The 25484-nt window shown below is 41.7% G+C and overlaps 1 protein-coding gene across 2 annotated transcripts; it reads right to left on the reverse strand.

Moving 5' to 3' along the window:
- Positions 1-86: 86 nt before the first annotated feature.
- On the reverse strand, positions 87-25219 carry LOC137870503 (unconventional myosin-VIIb). Of its 2 annotated transcripts, none has more exons than XM_068707854.1 (48): positions 25119-25219; positions 24637-24674; positions 24412-24513; positions 24167-24319; positions 23449-23633; positions 22803-22924; positions 22553-22695; positions 22346-22459; positions 22037-22190; positions 21880-21956; positions 21671-21790; positions 18698-18837; positions 18355-18565; positions 18139-18274; positions 17885-18054; positions 17644-17784; positions 17378-17536; positions 17186-17278; positions 16472-16566; positions 16292-16376; positions 15982-16200; positions 14453-14662; positions 14163-14375; positions 13905-14069; positions 13519-13818; positions 13266-13426; positions 13050-13176; positions 12839-12958; positions 12163-12336; positions 11219-11446; positions 10961-11128; positions 10735-10852; positions 8140-8266; positions 7887-8053; positions 7588-7769; positions 7374-7495; positions 7135-7289; positions 6074-6227; positions 5597-5752; positions 4989-5094; positions 4781-4894; positions 4609-4696; positions 4397-4503; positions 3920-4105; positions 2668-2784; positions 2398-2481; positions 2192-2311; positions 87-2096 (listed from the first exon to the last, which is right to left on the reverse strand). In XM_068707854.1, the coding sequence occupies exons 2-48, from the start codon at positions 24652-24654 to the stop codon at positions 2001-2003; spliced, it is 6702 nt and encodes a 2233-aa protein (XP_068563955.1). In that variant the 5' UTR covers positions 24655-24674; positions 25119-25219; the 3' UTR covers positions 87-2000. The 2 variants fall into 2 exon arrangements, with proteins under 2 accessions (XP_068563955.1, XP_068563956.1); XM_068707855.1 differs by lacking the exon at positions 25119-25219 and adding an exon at positions 25044-25104.
- Between the last annotated feature and the right edge of the window lie 265 nt (positions 25220-25484).

The raw sequence follows: 25484 nt of genomic DNA on the forward strand, positions 1-25484 counted from the left end.
TCGCCTTGCTATCATAAATGTGTCATTGTTCTCACTGCGGTGGAGGCTCCCGGCTGCTCGTGGAAAATAAAATGATCTAAACAGGCTTCCACTGGGAAAATGTTTTATTTGGAAATTTTAGCAGAAAGAAAACATTTTTCAACAATTTTCATTGACTAGTTTGTTTTCATGAGCAAGATATCACTTGAAGCAAATTCAAATATTTTCTAAAGACGGACTTATTTAAAGGTACTCTGTGGAGTTTCCAAACACTATTAGCACTATGAGGCAATGTTTTGGCCAGGGGATCCCTGTTATATTTGTATTTGTATTAGTATTACACAAGGATGCACATGTACTGGTTGTATTATAGAACTGGATACGGCAGCTTTGCGTCCATTTCTTTCTAGTGGCCACTTGGGGTATTACAACAAAAAGCACATCTTCCCCATCGACCACCATTCTAAAAGGGACGTCTACAAAACTTTTGACAGGAATTATTACTATTTGTGACGTATATATTTGAGCCATAGGGGTTTAATCATTGTAAAACTTTTCCAAAGCCCAGAAAAATAATTTCTATTTCTGAATGACGGCACCGCTGTGAACTAGCATGCTACGTGCAATTTTGCTGTGTCTTGGAAATGAGAACGATATTATGGATTTTAGCGTTTAATATCTTACTTTACGGAACATTATCTTCATTGTTTGCTGCTGTTGCCATCTGTATAAATACATTCATGGTTTCAAGCAAGTCCCTTTGAAGCATTCATGAACACACAGTCGCCCAATCTGGATCAGACGCTGTCCAATCATTATTTTCTCAATAACCATCTGAAATTATCTTGTGACCCCATAGGAGGTCCCGACCCCAAGGTTGAACACCACTGGTATAATACATGACATGTAAGCACGCAAGTATTCATGTGATTATTTATCGACAGTTGGTATTGATAGCTAGTACTAAAATATGTGCTAACTATGCCAATAATTAGGCTGCAAGCTAGCAAACATGGCTGATTCTTTCAAATTAAAAAAAACATGGCTTTGGTGTTTTATGAGGAAGAAAACCATTTCAGCACGTTAGGCCTGAGAGATACACACAATGTGTTTTGGTGAGATCAAAACATAACTTTTGTTTGTTTTCAAGAAAACTCCATAGGGTATCTTTAATGTTTTTAAGGCAGGCAGATTAATATAGAGTGGAATTAGTCTCAATAGCAGTGACTACAAAAAAAACACAAGGTTTACAAATGTGTATGGAGATTTGTGAATCATTTTAAAAATTAATTTTTCTATCCACAAACAAATGCCACCAAACTTAAGCAAAAAAATTAAATATGTAAAACAAATGCCCCCTATGGATATAAATGGTAAAAAGAAAAGAATACCAGATATAGAATATTTTGGATAATATTTTTTAGACACTGATATACACAGGAAGTATTTCAAAATAAATTTGAAATTGAATTTGGAAATAGTCATTTATTGAAGTAGTGTTGTATCTATTTATACTTTCATTTTACATTTATTAAACGTTGGTGGTATATATGGATAGAAGGAAGCATTTAAGGAAACCATAATTTATTCACAAATTTTCATACATATTAGTAAATCTTCATATTTGTGGATCATGAACGACATTGTTTCACTGAGACGATTTTTTCATAAATTAAGGGTTGTAGAAACTGTGTGCACAGTATTAGTTTTACCTAGAACGTCTGTTAGGATTATGTTACTTGAACATACAACAAAGAAACATTAGCTTTAAATAAATTGTGAGAAATCTACAACAACTTTGTTTTCTTCAATTAATCTTTTTTTTGTTTTTGACTGAGCACAAATAAAGTTGATTGCACTTTCAAAAACAGAAAACTTTTCCTGCTCTGCCTCTGTGTGTGTGTGTGTGTGTGTGTGTGTGTGTGTGTGTGTGTGTGTGTGTGTGTGTATGAACTACACGTGTGTTGGGTTTAAATCAGCAGCTACAGGCTGACGCTGCGTCGCGCTCTTGCTGCTGAGGCTCACATGTTGAAGCGCTGGTTCCTGGTTTGCACTGCCCTCCGCTCTCTGAGGTACATTGTGACATAGGAGGTTATGAGATCATCCATCTTGTAACCCTAATATAGAAAGACACAAAGGTATAGAAAAGGACAAAGTTTTACTCACTGACAGTTTATCATTTAAAGCACACGTGTCTAATGATCGATCTTACCAGTGATGTTTCACACAGGAATTTGCTCCCCTTGACTAAATTGCCAATAGTCATGTGAAAGTAGGTGCTTCCACTGCACCAGTTAGCGATGCGGTTGAATGGGTGATTTGCCAGCACATCCTTTACAAGAGAGAGAATTGCCAATGGTGAAAAACAGGAGCAACATGTCAAAAAGGGAATGATGTCAAATTGTATTTCTTCTTCACCTTGGTTTTAGGGTGGATGATGGTGAGTCCTTCCTTGCTGACAGCTATTCGCACGATATCTGGGAAACTTGGCTCTGATGTTTGCTGAAAAAAAAAAAAAAAAAGTCAGAAAGTCAAATGAGAGAACTCTTCGTCACCGCAGTCGTGACTATTTACTTTCTGCAGACGTGCAGGGACTGAGACAGAGAGCATCAGATAAACAAGTCACCCGACCCAACCATAGATTGCAAGATAAAGCACCGTCTGTGCTGCTGTCACTGCAGCCCTTACCTTCACTTCAAAGAATGCACAGCCGAACGTCGGCCAGCGGCAGACCACCTTCAGAAAAGCCACCTTAGCTTCTTCAACGGTCATACCAACTTGTTTGTTAAAAGAGCTGGTGATACTCTGAAAATGAAAAACAAAATACACATCGGAGTATGATGCAACGCTCTTGTTTTTGAAGAAGTTTTTGTGCTGCATTTAATGAGGTTAATGACTTTCCGACACCCCCACAGCACTTCAGGCAATATTCTCAGAAAGCTGAGATAGCGATCACAGGAACGGCATAATGGTAACATTGTTCATATGAGCGATTCAAAGAAGACGTTTGGTGACACTCTAAAGGATCGTATGTGTATCCGCAGACTGATATATGATATTCCTCTGTGCCATAAAGCGGCATTGTTGTCCAAAAACTAATAAAAACCCATCAATGAGCCACACTGTAGCACTGGGTGACTGTGTATCAATCCACGGCTAAAAATAGTCCCCAACAAAATTTTACTGTTTACTCTGGTTTGATTAATGTCTCCTGAAAACTACAGTGCCCAGCCAGTCGTTTGAGGAAATGACTTATCTACAAACTATATATTTGAGAACAGTTTTCAGCAATGTTAGCTGTGTGGCTCCTGATGACATCTCATCAACTATTGGACAAATTGACTATATGATATTTTGTACAGACATTGGTGGTCCCAAGAGGATGAATCCGGATGACTTTGGTGATCGTGACAGTTTTTTTTATGTTCTCCGCCATGAAGTTGATACTTTTGGTGCCGAGCGAAAAACGTCAACTTTTATTGGATGGATTATCAAACAATTCTAAAGAGATATTCATGTTCCCCTCAAGTCGAACTGTAATCACTTTGGTGTTCCTCTGACTTTTAATCCAGTCTTATCATGACATCAAAAATGTCACTTTGTTCAATACTGTGGTTTATGACTGATAAAAAGTGGCATCATAGCGTGCCTGTAAACACAGTCAGTGTCATTGTGTTGGCACGCTGAGTTAGCGTTTCACTCAAAGTATGCATTGCCAAAGTACAGCCTCAGTGAGCCGCTAGCCTGGTTGTATAGATTCCTGTTAAAGGTGTACGTCGTCAGGAACGAATGGGGTTGAAGCGTCACAGACAGGATAAGGAAGTTGGAAAGTATTGACAGAGAAGCTGTTGCATTGTTAGTTTTGGTCTTGAGATGTGTTGACAATAAGAAAAACAAACACATTGTTAAATGAAACCAGTGAAAAAAAAGCCCCTAATACCTTCTTCCACTCATTTTCCGACATGGCCTTCAGCTGGTCGGCGGGCACCAGCTCCTTCAGCATCTTGGGAATCATGACCAGCTGGTTCTTGTCATTGTTGACCTTAATCCTGAAGAGCAGAGCCGCAATGTTGACCATTTCCTCTTTGGTGCAAACATGATAGCCTCTCAGGTACTTTGGTAGCTCCTGGAAGAGAGAGAGAGATATTTAATAAAGTCTGCTATTGTGGGAAGTTTGACCTTTAAAGCAAGTTTCTACTGACCACATCGTTCATTAAGAGATTTAGGGAAGAGAAGACTTTCTTATCTGTAACTCTCCAACTGGTCATAACGAAACCAGAAGGAGCAGTAGTGATACTTAAACATCAATATGTCAGGTAAGATCATGCTCATGGAAAGTTTGGGCTTTCATATCATGTGGAAAAACTAACCAGGCTGGAAAATGTGATGGAGTCTGACCAGCATCATTCAAATGTACCTGAGGGAAATGGAAGATAAGATCGGCCTCTGCATCTCTGCCAGGGATCACATTGAACCACAACTTCCTCATGAAGAACACAAGGTAGGGTATGTTGACTGGCCCGCCTGCAGAATGCACACACACAACAAAGAGGTTGTTTTTTTTTACAGGCAAATGCAAAAAAACGTCAAAAGTCCGACTGGCGCTCCTATCAGATAACGGCTTTTTACCTTCTTTGATCCTCTTGGCTTTCTTGGACCAGTCGGTGATTTGTCTCAGACTATCAAAGAAGTAGTCTGTCTCGTTCAAACTGAGAACCTGAAATAAACACCGTAACAAACTTGATTTTACAACCAGCTCATGAAAGAGAGCTTTGTGAAAGAACATGCATGAGAAACACACCTTGTCGTGTGTTTTGACAAAAATGCTGAATCCGTCTGCTGAAGTCAGATTGAGCTTCTTGCTAATGTTCTGGATGAGATCCTTGATCCTGGTGTTTGTCGCGACCTCAAATATCTGAAGGAGGGTGAGAGAAATCACTTGGATTGCTGTGGGAATACATTTGACCTGGCTTGTTTCTGTGACTTTAAACATACAAGGTGTGCGTTACCTCCTCTGTGTCGTTGGGGAAGTGGATTTTGTGGAAGATCTGGGTGCTGTTCTGCTGGATGGCGTCTACTTCCGCCTGGTGTGGTGGGAGCTTCCTGGACTCCATCCTACACAAGAACAGCCAATGCACATTCACGCTGCTGTTGTTGTTGTTGTTGTTTTTAACGTTATCATTTTTGATAAAGAAAAGAGCACACACTAAATAAAAAAAGGTCTCATGGAGTTTGTCGCCGTTATGGAAATCTTACTGAATGTCAAATGTATTTCTAAAGGAGGCCATGCAAATGGTGGCGAGTGTGGTCATGTCACTGTAAAGGTGATGCAACACGTGTCAACCCCAGCATTGCTGCAAGCAGGTCCTTCCTTAAACTACTAACTCGACACCTAGAATAAAGAGTCAGTGTACTTCAGCTATGTTAGTTCAGTCTTCAGAGAGCCTTTACATCATGAGAGATTAAAAACACCAGGGGCCACAGTGTGACATTTCCTTTCACACACACACACCTTGTGTCACCACACACACACACACACACTTCATCTCGTTCACCCTTCTTTGAAACCAAGGAGGAAGCACGGTGCTGCGTGTTTGTGACGTATGCTATGGCTGACCTCAGGGAGCTCTGCAGACGCTGCAGGCAGTCGGCGGCGAGGGGTTCTCTGCGGCGCGACTCGATAAATCGCTGAGCGTGCCGGAGAAGAGACTGGCTGGGAGGAAACAGGCCGCAGCAGAGCCACAGCAGCTGCCAGCCCTGCTCCACGCTGAACCTGGGGGATGGAAAAGGGCAACAAAGACACATGCATGTAGGATACAAAAAAAACCACATGATTAAATGGAGTCTGGAGTTCAAAACCTGTGTTCAAAACCTTTGGGTTTTGGGGGTTACACTTCAGTTCCCCTTCTAGAAAAATGTCAAATGCACTTCTTCTTTTTATTAAACTCGTTGTTCTTCCTACTGTCTAAATGAATTAATCTATTTACAGAAACAAAAGAATGTATCATTACATTCGAGCGATTTTCAGTCCAATACATCGTAAACAGAACTATTACCAAAGGGGTGGAGAAAAGTGAGTAGAACATAAGCGCACCGGTTGTTATTGCTGCTCATCTGCTTCATGATCTGGCAATAGATCTCATCCCTGAGCTCCTCATTTTTAGTGGCGGGGCCGAAGATCTGGTCGGTGAGCTCCAGAGGACTCTGCACCTGCTTGGTGGGGTAATCTCCCATATATTTCAGGATCGGTACTCAACAGTCAAGGAAGACTTCACAACATGACTTCAACATCCTGGCTTCATGAACTCTGAAAATGTTGTTAGCTGGAGATGCAATAGATAGAGAAGTTTTCGTTGTTGCTTGTTAGGCTACGACAGATCGAGCGTTTCCTGTGTGGCAAAGGTTCGATACTGTAGTTAAGATACAATGTAGATACTTTATAGGGCCCGATTAAGAGGCTGAGTATTGTTGAAGAAAATCATCAAATAACTTAGGATTGAACTGAACACATTTGGTCTCATAAAAAAACAGTTTATATAACTTGTTATGTTGAACACAGATGGTCTCATAAAAACATTCTTTGAGAGTGATAAAGCCAGACAAACTGTAATCTCCAATTTGTTTCCAAACATTTCCCGTACATGAATCGTGTATTCCGCCAAAAGGTTGTCGTGACCCGGATGAAGACCTGAGAACATGACATAGTGAGGAGACCAGATGTGCTTTGTTTGTGGTTCAACCGACTGGTTTGATTGGTGGAAAGTGACTTAAGGGGGGGTGAAATTAGACTATAAGGGTACGCTGTAAGAAGTAATACTTTGGATTTTGTTGAATGGTGCCTTGCGCTCATTAAAACACTTCCCGCTGGTTGCTACTCCAAGAACTGCGTCTCTTCTCCTCATTTCAGCCACAACCTAATGGCAGTGTTTCTGCCACAACAGTATCTTGCTCATTGCTTGGGCAAGGGTCGGATTCAAGCTCAGTTTAAAGGAACGTTAGGTCAGGGTTAGAGAATGGCGTCTCCTGCCAGAGGGCTCGGTAAATGAAATATTTGAAGAAATCGAATCCCCCTGAAATAGACTCATAGTGAATTTATGGGTTTAACTCCCGTGAAAACAGGTGCACTAGTGAAAAAAACATGTGTGTAGAGGATATCGGTGAATGCCAGACTGGCTTTGTTGCTGAGCTCTGGGTTGCCCACAAGTTTCTTGAGGAGGGGCTGTCTGATCGGCTCTCTGGAGTTCGCCCACAGCCTCTCGGGAGCGGCGTTCCTGGACATCACCTGGCGGTTCACATCGTTAGTGGGCTGCCTGTGGGATCAAGGTATTCCTGCCGTCAGTGCTGTTCCAGTAAGAATTATCCCGCTGGAAAAAAAAGAGGACATTTCCAGATACCTGAAGTACTCGAGGGAGAATTCTCTCAGCGTGGTCGGAGCTAATCTCTCCACCGTTCCTGTTTCTTTCTGGTTTTCCCGTATGACGTTCTTCCTCTGGTTAGGAGACAAGTTGATCAGCCTCTGGGAAAAAAAAGAAGAACAATGTTCAATACTCCTCAGATCCTGCGCACAATAACTCGCTTGAGAAGGATGCGTAATGGACGTTTCCATACCATAACCTCATTGGTGGGTTTGCTGAGAGTTGGCAGGATTAAGATGGCGTCGGTGGGGACGGCTCCCGTTTGTCTCGTGCTCTCATTTTGGCCCTTAATCCAGCCACGCTGCTGAGAAAACTCGTCATCCTTGATTATTATAATGAGCTCTCCTTTCGTGAAGCTCAGGAATGTGGGGTCATCTGCAGAGGAATGAAAGTGGAACCCAGAAATCAGTTAGCAATTAGCAGCAATGAGCGGCCCTGAAAGAGATAATTCAGCTGTGACCATATGAGAAAGATAAGATCAGAGCCTCTGACCTTGCCTGTCGGCTTCCTTCAGGGTCACAGCATACTGAGATCTCTCTCTCAGTCCACTGAGGAACATTGTCACCAGCTCTGCCATGTCCTCCGCTGTGCCTCCGCTCAGAGTGAAGTCTCCTTTCAGTGTCAGCAGGCTCACCGCCTGGCCGGACGCTTTACCCTCCCTGGGGAAACATAAGCAACGCCACGGCGTTTTAGACGACCGTTCCTCATTGTCAAGTTCTTCGTTCTCCTCTAATTCGGTCTCTACCTTACGGTGTGGACTCCGGTGACTTCTGGGAAGGAGAGCTCCAGCAGCCTCTTCTCTCGCTCGTCCAGGAAAGTGATACCGGTCCAGTTTACGGCCACAATGAACTTGCTCTTTGGCAGCGGAGGGCCTTAAAAAGAGCCGTGGAACAAACAAGCTCATTAAATCAGGACTCATGGGAGATATGATATTATATTCCTGCTGCTTGCACTTTCTGAATCATTGCAGCCACCCTGAAGGAAAGAGCTGCATTAATGTGAACAATAGTAGAGGCTCGATCACAGATATGGGGCTTTCACTGTACGGCTGAATCCAACAATTACTTTCATAATCAATTCATCTGTTATTTTCTCGATTGAGTCCTGGAAGGGACATGGAGGGGGGATAGTCATCAAAAGTTGAAAAAGAAAAGAAAGGGGAAAAAAAATAAAAATGTAGGTCAATGTTCTTCCAGGTCAGTTTTGCACCATGGAAACGACCAGACATCCGTGGGAGAGGTTCACAATGTTCTATTTTGAGATTGGCCTCAAGTATAAAGACAAGACGAATGAGACAAGAATCAGCTGGCACATCCGGTAGTACCTCCGCCTCACTCCCCACCTTCGCCGGGAGGAGGGTGGTCTGCAGTTTCGGAGACAGACCTCCAGTTGGTTTGCTGATCAGCAAGCTTTCTGTTGCTGCCATTGCACAGGTAAGAGGCAGCACTGTCGCTGGCCGCCCTGTGACCCCCTGGAGACCACGGCGGTTCTCACATCGGGGAAGCCAGACAAGGAAGGATTGGCATGTTCGCTAATAAATAACAAATGCTGATTATCAAATAGTTGCTGACTCATTTTTTGTCAATCAACCAATCATTTCAGCGCCACAGGAGTTTAGCCGGGAGGAGACGGGATACATTGTGTGCTCTTTCTGATACGACATGCCATTTTTAAATGTTCTTGTTAGTCAGTGTGCCACATCATAATTAAGGACAGATCATATTAAACATGATCTGTCATTTTATACCATCCATATAGAGAGTATTTTGCAGTTTTAAACCTGCCCTGGTGCTAAATTATTAAAGACCAGAGTATACTGGTGCTTTTTGTTAGTACTTTCTAATGTTTTGGTGTAATTTATTATCACGCTCCAGCATCTCCTCTGCTCCCTCTGTCGGGCTGAGCACCTCCAACTGCACACACACGCACACACACATGCACACACACGCACACGGAACTAAGTCACCATACAGAGCAGAGGCAGAGAGACCGAAGTGAATCAGGTGAAGTGCAGATTACGCTCGTTACTGTCACTGCAATAAAACGTTTGCGAACAAAAAGAGAGAAGCAGCTGTGAGATAAGAGAGCTGAGAGTTGAGGGCGAACAACGAGTCCTTTGTCAGCAGCCTGTGAACGTGCAAAATGCCTAAAATGAACAGTTATCAAAAACATGTCTTTCACATTTTCCATTGTTAACATAAATTGACACCACATGGGCCACCGTGGTTCTACGACACACTTGGAAAGGGAGGGCTGAGCTGAGGGGCATTTAGTTGGTTGCCACTAAATCTTACACACTGTTCCTTTAAGTGAGAAGAGGTCAAATCTGATTTGATGGTTTATAAAATACTTCTGACAGGAGGTCACACAAAAACAAACTATCTGTTTAGATTGAAATAAAGCATGAACATCTATAAATTGTCCGCTCCGTTAGCCGTGTTCTAGTGAGGAATCGTGTCGTGGAAGCCTGTATAATTACTTTTATCTCACCAGCATGTTGCCACTTGATCTGCTGAGTTAATCATCCACCGTGGCAGTGAGTCAGAGCACATTCTCATTAAACAGCTCGGATGTATCACTTTGCAAATTGGTTGTTCACAAGCTAAACCACAGTAAATCGGAAATCCAAGGAAGGAAGAAATGTTGTTCCTGGCCCACTTCTTCACTCTTAATCAACTACTTTGCTTGAGTCTTAACCCCAGTGGGGTAGTGCATCTATAAATATCCTTGTATATTACCGTCTGACACACATATAAAAAGCAGCAACAGCTAATTGCCCAAAGGGAGCTGGTTAAAAAAACCAGCTTCACTGCTGATCATTAAAAGTATCTGTCTCTATATTCCAGAGGAAAGTGTAGATATGTCTGTGTTGTACTGTACACGTTTCTGCAAACTTTTGATATTCAACATTTGAGGAAGGAAAATAATGCAAGATTTGGATTTAAGACTTTAGCAGAAAATCTGATAACTCTAAATACTGTTTTTATGAGATATACAGTATACTAGTGAATTTACAACCTAGATATAGCTCATTCTGTAAGACATTGTACATCTAAAGTAATCAACTCTAGTAAAGGTACAAATGAATACAGAAACTATTGATTCATATCTCATAATGGGGTGCATGACGCCTTCCATCACTTTATCATTTCAAGTTTGAAGGATTTCTAATTCAGCACAAAACCCATTGTGTTTTCTTGTCACCCTTTGGTGTAAACGGCCATATATATTATCATGACTTGCTTAGTGTAAATTTATATTACGATTTGTCAAACTATAAAATCATTTAAATACATAACGACAGAGAGGCGGGACACAGTCTGTGCCGATAGACGCATACCTGACAGTTTGACGACTTCAAAGAAGCGAGAGAAGAACATGGGCCACTTGTCTCGGGCGTAGTCCACCATCTCTGCCTTCACCGACTCTGCCTTCTGCCTTGAACTCAAATACGGACCCTTGTGCGGTTCGATAAAAAAATAGACGGAAACTTTACTTAAACTCAAGGCCATTGTAGAGCCTTTTCTTTTCTCTCTGTCTCTCTCCAGTACTGTGATAAGACTGACCTGAGCATGAGCAGTGCTGACCATCTGCACCCATTTGCCCTCTGACTTGGCCTCCAGCAGAGGGTTGTTGATGCAGTCCTGAACAGCCTCCTTCACATGTTCGGGGCTGCTGTCGGAGCCGTGCTGGATGTACAAATGTTTCGCAGCCAGCTGGACAAGATCATCCTCCTGTGAAAGTGAAACATGGGGGGTGGGGGGTCAAATTTATACCTGGGAAAACGACGAGGAAGACTAGTAATCATCCAAATATAAGCCCACCTTTTCACTCTGGTACTCTCCACACTTCAGACCGTGGACGAACTGTTTGTAGATGAGGTCTGTGCTGATCTTGTCCTCCTTGCAGTCGTGCCAGGGGGTGAACACCTCCTTGCGGAAGAAGAGACGCCAGGGAGCGTGCTGTTCCTGCCCCCCTCTCCTCTTCACTTCCTGCTCACACTGGGAGATGGCGTCCATCACGTGCTCCCGGCCGCTGCCCAGAGCCCACACCTTCAGGACAGGTCAGCACTTCAAGTTACGGATATCTAGATATGCTGAAATCACTAAAGCAGGACGCCACAATAGATTCTTTCTTCATATAAAGTCTTTAGAAAGGTGTGACATTGCAGCTCGCCCAGTGTGCAAAATACACCGAGGATGTTGTTATGATGTTGTTAACATTTTTTGCACGTAAGGTGATGAGCACTGACAAAACAACAGGAAGCAGCCTATGTACTAGCACTGACTTAAATATTGCAAACTCTAAACATAAACAGACTAATAAACACATTGAAACTCTGGGATTCTGCTCCTCTGCATGTTTGAAAAGACTCATTAACAAAATGAATTCATATTATCCAAAAAAACAGTCCATATGCAAAATGTCAGTACTTAATTGTCACTAAACTAGCGCTTATGCAAAAGCTAAAATAGGGCATGAATTTGCATTTATTGGAATAAATGTATACAGAGAAAGCTCTTAAACACCATTTTCTGTTAAATCCTGGTGTAAGACGCTTTCAATAATAATCCACTTTTAACTGGGAGGTCACTCTTGCCTTGGCAATCTGCACTTGTCTGCATTGCTTTTTCAAATTATTTAACATTTAAATGAAATGGCTTTGTGCTGAGCTTTGCAAAGTGGGTATGTTCTTTTACAAAACTGGATTCCAGATCTGCCCATCACCCACTGTACTACAAGAACATAGACGCACTGGACTGCGTACCTTCTCATACAGGGCGACGTAGACAGAGAAACCGAAGGTGTCTTTGAGCTTGACTTTGTTCGAGAGGAGCTGGCAGATCTCTTTGGAGGTGGATGCCGAGTCGACGGGCAGGTTAATGGAGCGTCCGTCCATCAGGCTCACAGACACAATCATGGGCTTTTTTGTCTTGGTTGCCTATCACAGAAAAAAAATTGACCATCGATTAAACAGAAATGAGATGTACTGTGCAACTAAGTGTTAAAGGGTCAGTTCATTCAAGTTCCAAAAAAAACAAACATGTTATGGATACAATTTTGTGTCTCTGAGATTTCAGTTGCCACCAGAATACAATTTAGGTTAATAGCATTTTGTTTGTGGTGCTTACAGCATAGAAGATTTACATTTAGAAAATTCCTCTCTGTACAACAACATCCCAACTTTCACTGTCAACACTTTTCAACGGAACTACTTTCTACCAAAGAAATAGTCCCTGTGAAAACTGTGACTTTGAGGGCTGAATGTTTTTGAATGGGTGCCATCATAAATCTCAAATTCTCAACCTGAGATGATGTGTTTTTTCTTAATTTGGGTCAAATGTGAACTTTTTTTAATTTTTTATTCATAAAATGCTACAGGGTGAAATGCACATGAATCCATTTTAGACATTTGCTGGAGCATCTTCTGTCAGTCTCAGTACCTGCAGCTCCAGCCAGGCTGGAGGCTCCCCTCGCACTCCGTTCATCACCGTGCGCCGCAGCCTTTCAGCACAGTGGGAAGCGTAGCCTCCCGGAGCGAAACGGATGAAACTCTGCAGGTACTGCCAGGACGTAAGAGATAAGAAGAGATGAGCGAAACATAACCGCGTCCCGCACACTGTTCATGAGACCCGGAGCAGCTGTTGTTCTTACCCTTATAAAGCGATCACTTGGAGGGAAGATGCCCAGACAAAGAGAGAGCAGAATCCAGCCACGGAAGTAGCTGTTGCGGTTGTTGTTGTCTTGAAGCTGCTTGCAGATCTGAGAGTAAATCTCATCCCTGAACAGACAACAGACGCATATTGTATTAGTAGAGAATAAAGAAAACTACTTAAGATGTATGTGATTTTCAAAAGGAGTTTGTGGTACCTAAGGTCACGTCTGACAATGGCGTATCCCACGATGATGTGGAGTTTTTCGAGCACCGTCAGCGGCCGGTCCAGGGTGGGTCCTTCTCCAATCATGATGTCATTGTCCTCATTCACAGTCTGCAGGGTGGGAGGCTTCGACACTTCAGTCAGATCATCTGACTGTCAGAGAAAAAAGAACATCCGTGAATAAGTTAAAAAAAGTGAGCGAGAACTTCACAGCAACGCTAATAGTTTTTAAGTTAACTCCTCACCTCCTCCATGATGATGGAGGGCTTCCTGAGGCTTGAAGTGGATTTGGGGATTGTATTTTCTGGGACAGTGGATGCTTTTCTGTTTCTGGACAGTAGGTCGGTGAATGTGGATCCCTTCCTCGTTCGAGGGCTCCCCTCTGGAACAGTGTACATCTTTGGGTTTTGAGATGTCTCACTGGGCGCAGCAGAAGCCTTCCTGTTTCTTGTCAGAAGGTCTGTGAAAATGGAAGCCTTCCTGTTTGGTGTCGGCTCCTCGGGTACTGTGGAGGGCTTCCTTTCTTTCTTATTCCTTAGCACCCTCTAAAGCAGTCGGAAATTATAATTTGAAAATTATGATCAATTCATGTTAATCTACAAAATTAGGCTGTATTCAATATTACATTTACCTGATCCAGTCCAACCATGTGGCTGAGACGTCTGTCCTTTCTGGAGATCAGCTCCTGCGGCATAAAGCGTTCCTGCTTGAAGGCTCCCTGGACCTGGACCGGTTTCTTCGGATCAGGGAGGTCTCCCATAAACCTCAGGATGATCCACCACACAGTCAGAGAAGCCTGGTGATGACATAACAGAAACACCTATAAAAACAGATATTCCTCAGGTAAGAACAACTGAAATGATAAATCCAAGTGGTCTGAGAGAAGCACCAGGACATCTCCTTCATCTTCATGGTACAGCAGGGGTTGCCGAAGCCTCTGGCGGATGTGGGTGTGGGTGGCTGCACCCTGGAAGTACATAGAGGCAAATTTGGAGAAGGAGTACTCATCCAGGTCATCGTCGTCCTCTTTGGGAAAATCCTCCACCATGGGGATGTCGTCGATGTCTATCTCATCGATGGTAGTCTTTTTCCCCTCAAACTTCTGAAAACAGATAGACAGGCATGTAGTGACCGACTCTACAAGGGCTACAAAATGTGCAAAGCTTTCGCTTTCCAAACCTCGAATCCCACAGGTGCTTGCCCTTCCTGCCCTCCGACCGTAGGGGGCAGGAAGTCAAAGATGCTGTCCACCATCTCCTGGACGGTTTTGGTCTCAGTCTGAGCTTTGGCCTCCATCTCTTTCTTGCGCCTAAGCACTTCCTCCAAGTGTCCCTGTCTCTCCAAAATGACCCGCTGTTCTTCTTCTTTCTCTTTAGCAGAGAGGTACATCTGAAAGAACACACAACACACGAGAAGATCAGGAAAAACAGCAGCTTCCTGAACCTCAACTGCCGGAAAAATGTCTTTTTATACCGAATTAACCATGTAACCCAAAATAACACATCATTAACATAACATTGTTATTCAGAGCATTGGCTTTTGGGAATGACGATACACTTCAACTGTAGATTTATGAATTCTTTTAAAGACCGTTTTCTGCTGCTGGTTGCAGAGTGGCAGCATTAGAGCAGGTCGGGCTTCAGTGCCTTCCTCACAGAGCAGTAGTTACTGAAGCAGAGGCTTCTGACACACTATCCTTACCACAGGGCTACGTAGAATAGCTCATATATTATGAAAAAAATAGAAACTATGATTTAATTTAAAAACATACTAACATATTTGTGTTTCGGAGGAAAATAAGCATCAAAATACAATTTAAAATTGGTGTAATACTGACATGTACTAGATTTATCCTCATAAATACCAGTAAGCCTGCTAATTACAATAGCTAGCTACAAGGCTAACTTCACAGTCGGTACATAGCGTGTTGCCGCTGAGAGTGCATGAAAACTAGTTAGCAAGCTAGCCGAGAAGTCGAAATATTAAGCTAAAAGTAAAAAGCTAAAGGTAATAGAGAAATAGTTTAGATACTTAGCTTAGAGAAGATAAACATTTGAAATACATAGCTAAATGAATGGATAAATGGTTGAAATAATTAGCTAAAAGTAATAGATAATTGGTTAAAATGGTTAGCTAAAAGTAACGGACAAACAGTTGAAATAATGTGCTAAAAGTAACAGTCAAAGAGCTGAAACAATACATTTAAATTCACGGATTAATAGGTAAAAAATGTTGTCAAACCTTGTCAAAATAGATAACTTGTTAAATGGTTGGCTAAAAGTAATAAATAATAAATGTCTCAGATAGTTAGCTGAGAAAGAATAAACATTTGAAGTAGCTCGCTAAAGTAATGAATAAACAGTGGAGATAGGAGATAACTGGATAAAATGGTTAGTTAAAAATAACAGATAAACAGGAGAAAATGCTAGTCAAAAGTAATAGATCATTATTTAAATGGTTGGCTAAAAGGAATGAATAAATAGTTGAAATCATATGATAAAAGTAACTGATAAATGAATGAAACAGTTAGCTAACAGTAAGAAATAGTTTTGTGTACTTGGGTTCATCTGATAGGGATGAGGAAGTACGTCAGGCAAAAAAGGTTTGGCAAACCCCACGCTGTACCAGATAAAACCCGTCGGGACTTTAACCTTCTTTATTATTGTCATCCAGAGAGGGTTCTTCGTAGTTCTTTAAGCTGAACTTACATCTGTTTTCATCTTTTTGATAGCCTTTCTTGCCAGCCCACCCCTGGCGTGAGCCTGCAGGAGGATCACAGCGTCTCTCTTGCGCTTCCATTCCTTCCTGGCCAGGTATCCCCTGACTCGGGTCTGCAGCACGAGGGCTGCCTCACACTCCTTCTTGTACTGGAAGCGGAGCTGACGAGACCGGACCTGTGCCTGCAGCCTCGCAAAGCCCAGCTGGACCTAGAATTAGATTAGAATTGCAGGGGTTCATTGCCACGCCAGTCCTATATTTTCACTTTGATAAATACTCATGTGTTAAACAAAGACTCACCACTTTGTACAGCTTTCTGCCTTTGTGTCCTCTCCAGCATTTCTGAATGACAAGAGCCCCTGCCTTTTTCCTCAAGAACTCTCGCCTTTAGAGTGCAAGAGTCATACAGACACAAAGTTGTAAGTCACATGAGCAACAACAAAAAAACAAGCAGCTGATGTTACAGCTTTTGTCCCATACCTGTATCTGTAGCCTCTCAGGACTTTCTGGATCAGAAGTGCTTTCTCATTTAGTTGTTTCATTCGCTCCACTTCGAGCATGGTGTCATGGAAGTCCTGGGAGAAAACAGTAGCGAGATGATGTTTTTTTTATTTTGGTGGAAATATTCACTTCAGATATATACAGTATATTATAACAACAGAATACCTAATTGGAAAAATTAACCAAATGCAGTTACTTGAAAAGTCAGGGGATCATCAAAGCCATTAGGATTTTTTTAGAGAGCCCTAAATGTCTTAACAAAATGTCATGGCAATCCATTCAATACTATTTCAGTCTGAACCAAACTGGTGGATGGACTGACCAACCGACAGACCAAACTAGGATGGCGAAAACTAAAAATTTAAATTCGTCAAATTCTAATTATTTTTTAGAATTGAACTGAATTTGAGTAACTTGACTATATATATTTTTTTCTAAATGTGGACACTTTAGTTTCATATTTGAATTTGTGAATCCTGAAGTAAACATTACATTTTAAAAGTAAACTACTTAAATAGTACAAATTCAGTGGTATTAAAATGTCAACATTAGCTAATCAGCATTGTTTAAATTGAACAATTAGGTATTCAGTTGCTTCTAACATTCAAATTATTGTGGCTATTGTATTCCTCCACCCACATCCATCAGTAACAACAGACTGTATATAAATGTATACAAAATGTAAGGCAGCACCTTTAGGAATAACTTTGTCTTGCCAGTCTTCCAGTCGCCCTCTTCAGCCAGCACAGACTCACAAATGCTTTCACAGCATTTCTCTTTCCTTTCCTGCAAAAAAATAATCATCACACAGACACAGCATGAGAAGACGAGAATAGGTGTGAAGAGATCATGACCAAAATGATCACGTTAAAACCTCCAACTTACTGTTTTGGGATCACAGAGGGAAGTTTTCAGCAGGACGCGGTAGCGACTTAGAAACTCGTCGAATGTGTAGCGTACGGGATATCCAGCTTTCCGGATCCTGATGGTCTCCATCATACCAGAGTACCGGAGCTGGCGCATGCACAGCTCTCTGTCGAACAGCTGAGACACAGAAGGGGTGTGCACTGATTTACTCGCACCAAAATGTTTCATTCAATTTTGGCACAAGTATTATTTTGGTTGGAGTGAATGCTTTTTTCCCCCCTTACCATGGGCTTCTTGAAGTCATTGGGTTTAACACAGCGTATGAAATAGGGCTGGCACACAGTCAGTGTTTTCATCAGAGAATCCAGAGACCGACGGAACTGGCCCGTCAGAGTTGGCACTCGCTTCTTGCCATCAGTCGCTTGCTGTCGGACACAACAAAAATGTCACATAGTACAAGTATTTTTTTTTATTTTCCAACTGATTATATCTGCGTCTAATGCTGAAGCTAAAGGCTGCGCTGACCCGGAGGCTGTTGTTGGCCGTGGTGATGATCATCTTGGGGTTGACGCTGCTCTTGAGGTTACTGGAGGACAGCACATTGTGAAATGCCTGCTTGAGGAGTTTATTGGTGGAGGTCTCCACCAGATGAATCAGATCTGAGCTGAGGGCGTCACGGTTTTTCTCAAGGAAACCTCAAAACAAGACGGACACAATAAGACCATCACACAGGACTTGGGCAAGAACGATCTGTTGCTTTTAAAAAGCTTTAAAAGTACCATTTGAGTCGTAGTAGACCTCTCCAGCGAAATGGTTGACTCCAAACTGTGTCTCATAGTTGTTCTTGGGGGGAATATAGATGCCCCCTTTCTCATGGACCTTGTTCAGTTTGTGCAGCAGAGTGGTATCTGTGCCCTGAAAATGAACAAAAACGGAATTAAAACCTGCTTTTCTTTGTGACATTAGACTTTGTGAGGTACAAGGAGGACATAGACCTTGGGGAAGTTGCTCTCCTCATCAATAAGCGCCAGCATGTTCAGAGGTTTGTTGGCCAATACGTCCAGGGTGTGCTGGTTGTCTTTGTAGTCAATGTGCTTCCAGACAATGTTCTCACGGGTATACTCATCCTGCTCCAGCTTGAAAACGTGCTTGACGAAGAACTGCTGCAACTGCTCATTGGCAAAGTTGATGCACAGCTGCTCGAAGCTGCAACAGTTCGATAAATACAGCAGCACATGAGGAAAGAAAGATGGGTGGACTTAAGTCAACGTGCAAATTAACAATGTGTCCAGCAGAAGTAAATGCTCTAATGGCATGAGAGATGGCGTGAACGCCGACCTGTTTTTGCTGAAGTTCTCGAAGCCAAAGATGTCGAGCAAGCCTATGGACTGTCGGACCTCTTTGGAATCATCAGGTGGCTTGTAAATGGCAGCGTTGATTTTGTCCACGACCCAAATGAAAAGTCTTCCATAAATAGCCTGGACAAATAATACAGAGAATAGCTGACCAATTATACACAGCACCAAACCCTGTACTAACAAAACAACACATAAGATCCAGAGATTCCAACACGGACAATCATGTCATTACTTCTATGCTATGGTTAATGACTCCATTGTTAACTGTCTCTGCTCTTTAGGTTTATTATGCGTTTTTAGTAATGGTTTATTGGTTTTAAGCTGGTGTCTTGGCCCAGTCTCCTTGCAAAAGAGGTTGCCAACCTTGGGGTGAATAATATAAAAAAAACGTGTTCAGAGGATAAACCCTAAAGACTTTTCATCTCGCGCTAACTGCAGGTCAAAATGTCCGCTTGTCCAACACTTTTACTCAGTTCATTTTAATATGTCAGAAACAGATGATGCATTTCTGTTAGCCACTGCTATGCTACACGTTGAGCTTAATGCTAACATATCATAACAACATACAAACATTAGCATTAACCATAACATGTTAACGTAATAAAATGCTAAACGTTAATACAATGCTAATGTTAATTATCCTTTTAAAAACGAGGCCTATTTGCAGGCCTCAGCTCGAATAAAGATAAGAAATACCTAATTAATTGTATAAAAAAATAAAAAAAATAAAAAAATTTTTTTATATATTTTTGAGATGAGAAAAATCATGGAACTATCAGAATACATGTTACTGGTTCACATAAGATAAGGATGGAACACAGCAGAACTTGGAAAACTCAAAAGCTCGATCTTGAAAAACAGCACTTTTAGGGTATTGTTTTTTGGAAAGTATGGGTATCCAAGACTTTTAATATGCTGGGCTCTTAGAACAACTGATATAGGCTCTATATACACAGATATACATAGATACAGTGAAACATTTATGAAATATAGAGCATTTCAAATTAGAAAACTGATCAAATACTCCAATATTTGAATAAAAAAGTATTTTTAAAATTCAAAAACACTCTATATCACTTCTATGTATCACTCATGATGTTCATTGAATCAATAGACCGAAGATTGGACCTTTTTTGAGTGTTTTAAGCTCTTTCTATGCCCTTTTTAGTTATTTAGTTTAAGGTCAAATCCTGCTTCAGACTCTCTGTTCAGGGCTGTATCTCAGCCCCCCCTTCTCCGATTTTCACCATTGAGACATCCTTCGAACCGTAGGAGCCAATAGAATTGCCTGGAATTGAAAGCTAGATGATTGACAGCACTATTAGCCAATAAAGCTCAAAAAGGTCCAGCTCTGAAATCTGATTTGCTGAGCTTCCAACCCTCCCAAGAATCCGAGGAGTGTCGGAGAGACACGAATCGAACGGATTCACACGGAGCACCAGCAGCTGGACAAACATGAAGTGGAAGTACGGAGATATTCCATTTTTTCGCTGAGATTCGACCAAAAGTAAGTACAATATTCGATGAAAGCTGTGTGACTTTTTGTGTTCGAAGCTGAATATCTCTGCGATGGTTTACCGGGGAGAGAAATGGAAACTATGTCCGTAATCTCCGTCAGGCGCTCGTGCTTTTTCATGCTGCATGTTCGTAGGTAGCACGTTGCTAACGGAGTGTAGCAGCCTTTTTCTCCGGTCTGTCCCAGTCATATCGAGTATGATTTATGATATTTTGTTATTTGTTTGCTTGGCTGATGGGAGATGTGTTTGTCTCATGTAGAAGTGACCTAGTTCATGTTGTTCCCAGGACGCTGAGGTTTCTGCAGAACTATAACATCACTATATTCGTTCTTCGTGGGTTCTCTGCCAGTTACTTTTAACACAAAACTCTCTAAGTTTTGATGTACTCTGCGTCCAAATGGGGGACCCTCGGGTGTATACTAGCTAGTAGCATACTAACATTAACAATAGCATGTATCTTTGCCTGTTTGCACGTTTGTTAACAGGATGAAATACTAAACGTGATTATGTTGCTGAAGCTAACATATTATTGGTATCACACCAGCATACTATCATAAGCATGTATCCTTACATTATAAAAGTTAGCATATTAGTTATTACAATAGTAAACGTGACTATGCTGCTGAAGTTAATAATAATAATAATAATATTTATATCACATGAGCATATTAACATTAGCATGTATCCTTGCATTCCAAAAGTTAGCAAGTTAATTAATAGAATACTAAAAGTGACTATGCTGCAAACATATTAGTATCTTAGTATAATACCAGCATATTAACATTAGTATGCAACACAATAAAATGAACGTTATTGCACTGCTAACATTGTATATTAGCTAGTACCATACCAACATTATAACATTAGCATGCATCTTTGCCTGGTAACAACGTTGAATGTTAAAATGATTAAATATTAAATGTTACTATGCTGCTAAAGATAACAAATTAGTAAAACTGAGAAAATGTGCTTAAGCTGATGGCTGTTAGGCTAAACTGTTTAGCCTAAACAAAGAACAGAAACTACACTAGTGGTTCCCAACCTTTTAACGAATGAGCCCATAAATCAAACCAGTGTCTCTCCAGCCCCTCATTGCAAGTGCCTTAGAGTGTACAGGAGCTGTGAACATGCATTTCCTTTCTTTCTCAGACTGTTATACATGAGAGAATTTCAGAGGCCTGAAGAGGTTAAATTAATATTTTATGTAGAGTCTGAGCAGTCTGAAAACAGTAACAGTACATCAGTATTCTTTTTTTTTTTTGCCTCATTGGTGGTGAGAAATTAGAAGGTTTCTCCATTTATCATCCATCAATTTAGTTGTTTGGTGTGTATGAGGGTTACATCCTCGCAGAACTAGTTTAGTATATGTTAACATGAGCTGCATTAACTTCTGAATTCCATTTTTGAATTTTGAAAACAAAAATCAAGACTGTGACCTTGACAAAGGCATCCCTGCCGTCCACAGCCTGGTCAGAGGTCAGAGGTTTGGTCACACTCTCTCTGGCTGTCATGAAGGAGCGCTGAGTCAGATTCTTCTCCAGTGCTTTGGGTTCCACCTGAGGTAATGGTACAAACACAATCAGACAAGATCATATCAGCTACTTTTATTTTAATTTGTAAAAAAAAAAAAAAAAACTACACATACCTCCAAAAGTTGGCTGGCCATGTTGAAATGGGATGATGTGAGGATGTCACAGCCTTCTAGGTTATTTACTATAGTACCTGAAATGATGCAATAAAATGTGTTTAATGGCTCAAAAGATCTACAGGACATGAATCCCATGGTGTGGTGCTGTCCTTACCCTTAAAGACCACATTGCCCAGGTGAAGGATTGCAGCAAGCAGTTTGGAGACTTCCCAGGAGTCGTTTTCGGTGAACATGAGGATCTTCAGAGCTGAGCGGAAGTGGGCGTATTCCTTCACATCATCACGTCCTTCGCAGCTGGTGCACTTACCCTGGTGATACGATCACATGGTTTAAAGCTATACGTGAACGCTTGTCTCGTCTGGTTATTTGTGAATCACAGTGGCATGTAAATTCATCCTCAAAAAATCCATCAATAAAGATAGTGTTTTATTCTTATTGCACAGTTTATGAACTACTTCAGTACCATGGTCAGATAGTTGTACTCAGCAGCATTCCCAAGGGAAAGAATCTTTTTCTGCTCAGCTGGCATGCCCATCAGCATGCAATAAAAGATGTGGTAGTTTCTTTCCTCGGGCGCCTGCACATGAAAGCACATGAGCTTTACCACAAGAAAATTTGACTTGTACCATGTTACTGCTCTTGCAAATACATATCTAACCAATCCTCCCACCTGACGACAAACGCGGGACTTCTCCAGCAGGTACTGCTCAATGCGGGCCCCTTCAATGGCCCCACCCTGAGTGAAGTTGATGTCAATGTACTTCCCAAAACGACTAGAGTTATCATTGCGAATGGTCTTGGCATTACCAAAGGCTGAGAAGGAAAAGCAAAACAAAGCATTAAGCAGATTAAGTGAAATGGGGGGATTGAGATGATTATGAAGACTGTTCTATAACTTTGCGATGGTGTTTTGCTCATACCCTCCAAGATGGGGTTTGCTTCAAGAATCTGCTGCTCGATCCAGGAGTGCTGGCCGCTCACCGCAGCCAGGAACTGCAGCATGAGCTTGGTGCTCTCAGTTTTCCCTGCTCCTGACTCTCCACTTGTGGGGAAAACCAAAAAGTAAGCATGTGTTGAGACTGTTGACTGTTTCCCACTTAAACCTCTGTTTCAAAGCCCTGGCAATGTGGTTTAAAGTTTCTCAACATTAACAATGGGGTTCCACAAGGATCAAATTTAGGCCCTGTTCTTTTAACAATCTGTAGTAATTGTAGTCATCGATCTTTTTGTCTTTGTTTCCATGTATTTATCTTCTATTTATCTTATGTAGATTTATTAGAGCCACCTGTGGTAATGTTGTAGGGCTGTAAATTAAATTATCAATTACTTTATCAATCATTTCTCTAATATAATATTAGTTGCTTGATTTATACTATGCCAACAAATTCAAAGAGATTCAGTTCACTTTTATGAAATACTACAGAAACTAGGATATACAGTATACCCATTTGAGAAGCTGTAACCAGAGATTTCCTTGCCATTGTTACTTAAAGGATTCAATTAACTAATCAATCTTTCCACACTGTCTACAAAATGATCTGGGATCAGCCTCAGGCGAAAGCAGACCTGATCACGCAGCACTGGCTCCTTTGGTTGCGCCGCATGTTGAAAAAGCAGCTGTCTGCGATGGCGAAGACGTGCGGCGGCAGTTCACCCAGCCGTCGATCCGTGTACATGTGCACCTGCTCTGTGGTGTAGATGGGCAGCAGCTGGTAAGGGTTGACTGCCACCAGAATGGAGCCTGTGTACGTCTTAAAAACAGAAGGGGATGTTAACTGCCACAGAGGGGCACAGCTGAGGAGTGTGTGTCTGAGTGTGTGTGTGTGCACACATGAGCATAAATAAGTTATTGTGTTGGAAGCACATCATACAGCCATTTATGGCTACAATGCACGAAATGCTTGTTATGACTTATTAGATGTAAAGATTACATGGATGTATTTTAATCATGAAAAGCTGTGGTTCATGATATATAAAGCAAGTCCAACACAAAGCAATATCAGCCTAATTTTGCCCCCCCAGCATTTAGCAGTGGTATTTTTCATACAATTAAATGATTCATAATTGAACACACACTGCTGAGCTTTGATGACAAGAGGAACACTGGGGCGGTTTCCCTCAACAGAGGCTCATTCGTCTCTATGGAGACAAACAGCACTGTGATAAACTACGAGGGCAAAGTCTAGGACAGAAAGTCAATTCACAGCTAGGGAGGACGCAGACGACTAAGCATTTCCACAGCAGGTTATGGACATCGTAAAAGTAGGTGGGAATAGAAACCTACGTAGATGATGCCTTCTTTGTGTCGCACCAGGAGGTTCCTGAGCAGCCCGGCCTCATTAAGATCACCGAGCCGTATCATGTCGTCCACACCCTTCACAGAGGTGGGGTGCATGGGCCGGATGGTGCCCTCCGTCTTCTTGTTGATCTTGTGCTCCTGTGTGTGTGAAATAAAAGAGTTGATCGACATATAGAGAGGTCCTTTTTTCTGTAAAAATTAAAAAGGCAATCTCTTGTAGGGTTTTGTACCTTTCCTTCATCATCGATCAGCTGAAGCTGTCCGGTGTCGGTCACCTCGACCTCCGCCCCGATCGGCACCCCAATACCAGAGTCCACCCATACAAAATCCCCCTAGTTGGGGGGGGGGGGGGGGGAGCATTGTAATAAAAAAATGCCATCCCCAAAGAACCGTTCTCAAAATGTGGGCATCGTGGATTATGTGTACGTATATATTACTGAGATACTCATTCTTACCTTACTCAAATGCAGCATAGCAGAAACCTGGATTAAGTCTGTCAAAAGAATATTATCTTATCTTCAGAATCAGCCCAGTTACAGTAATTACAGTTAACTCCACCTGTTACCAAACCATTATTCCAGTTAGGTCTACTCGGTAGGCTTTAACAGTGTGGACCACGCCTCAACCTATTTATAGCAACATACTGTAGATCTTATTTATAAAGATATTTTAAATTACAAGGCAGTTTTGGGATCCTTGAACATTACTTATTTCTAATTTCTACACATTTCTATAAAAGTCTCATTTTAGCATGATAACACAATAACTTTCACTTTCAAAACACTTCTATTAATGATTTTATATAGAATTATGAGATTACAATGGAAGTCATAATGAAATAACAAACACATCGTGAAGTTACCTCTTTGGAAACAAGAGACACTGGGTGTGATGACAGAGTTGAAGACGCTGTCATGTGTCTTTCTTCAGCTCTTACCTGAGAATAGTTGTCTCTTTGGTGGAAGCCCCCGCTGCTGCCGCTCAGGGAGCTTTTTCTTTGAATGACTTATGAACCAGGAAGCGGGGAGTTTTCCCAGCAAACACCTCTTTATGGCCCTTTGACTTTGCTCCTGCAAAAAGGTAGAGCCACCCAGCGTCACCAACCACCAGACTCGAAGCATACACCTTGTATCATCACAGAGCATCAGCTTTAAGGGCTTTTATCACTGTAATTACTGTCAAATATTTGATAAAGATAAATGTTCTTTCCCTTTAAGTTAACAGCTGTGCGGATACTTAAAAACCATGCTAGTAGAGAGAGCGTAGTACAGCTATCTACCTCAAACAATATAAAAACACGCAT

This window comes from Cebidichthys violaceus, unplaced genomic scaffold (genome assembly GCF_023349555.1).
Source record: "Cebidichthys violaceus isolate CVI_PGR_0920_01 unplaced genomic scaffold, fCebVio1.0.p SCAF_13, whole genome shotgun sequence".
NCBI classification, from domain to species: Eukaryota; Metazoa; Chordata; class Actinopteri; order Perciformes; family Stichaeidae; genus Cebidichthys; species Cebidichthys violaceus.

Coding starts and splice junctions, on each gene's coding strand:
- LOC137870503 (XM_068707854.1), bottom strand. Junction 17,785..17,884: donor CGGCCAACAACAGCCTCCGG/GTCAGCGCAGCC, acceptor TGTGTCCGACAG/CAAGCGACTGATGGCAAGAA. Junction 4,106..4,396: donor TTATCTTCCATTTCCCTCAG/GTACATTTGAAT, acceptor TCTCTCTTCCAG/GAGCTACCAAAGTACCTGAG.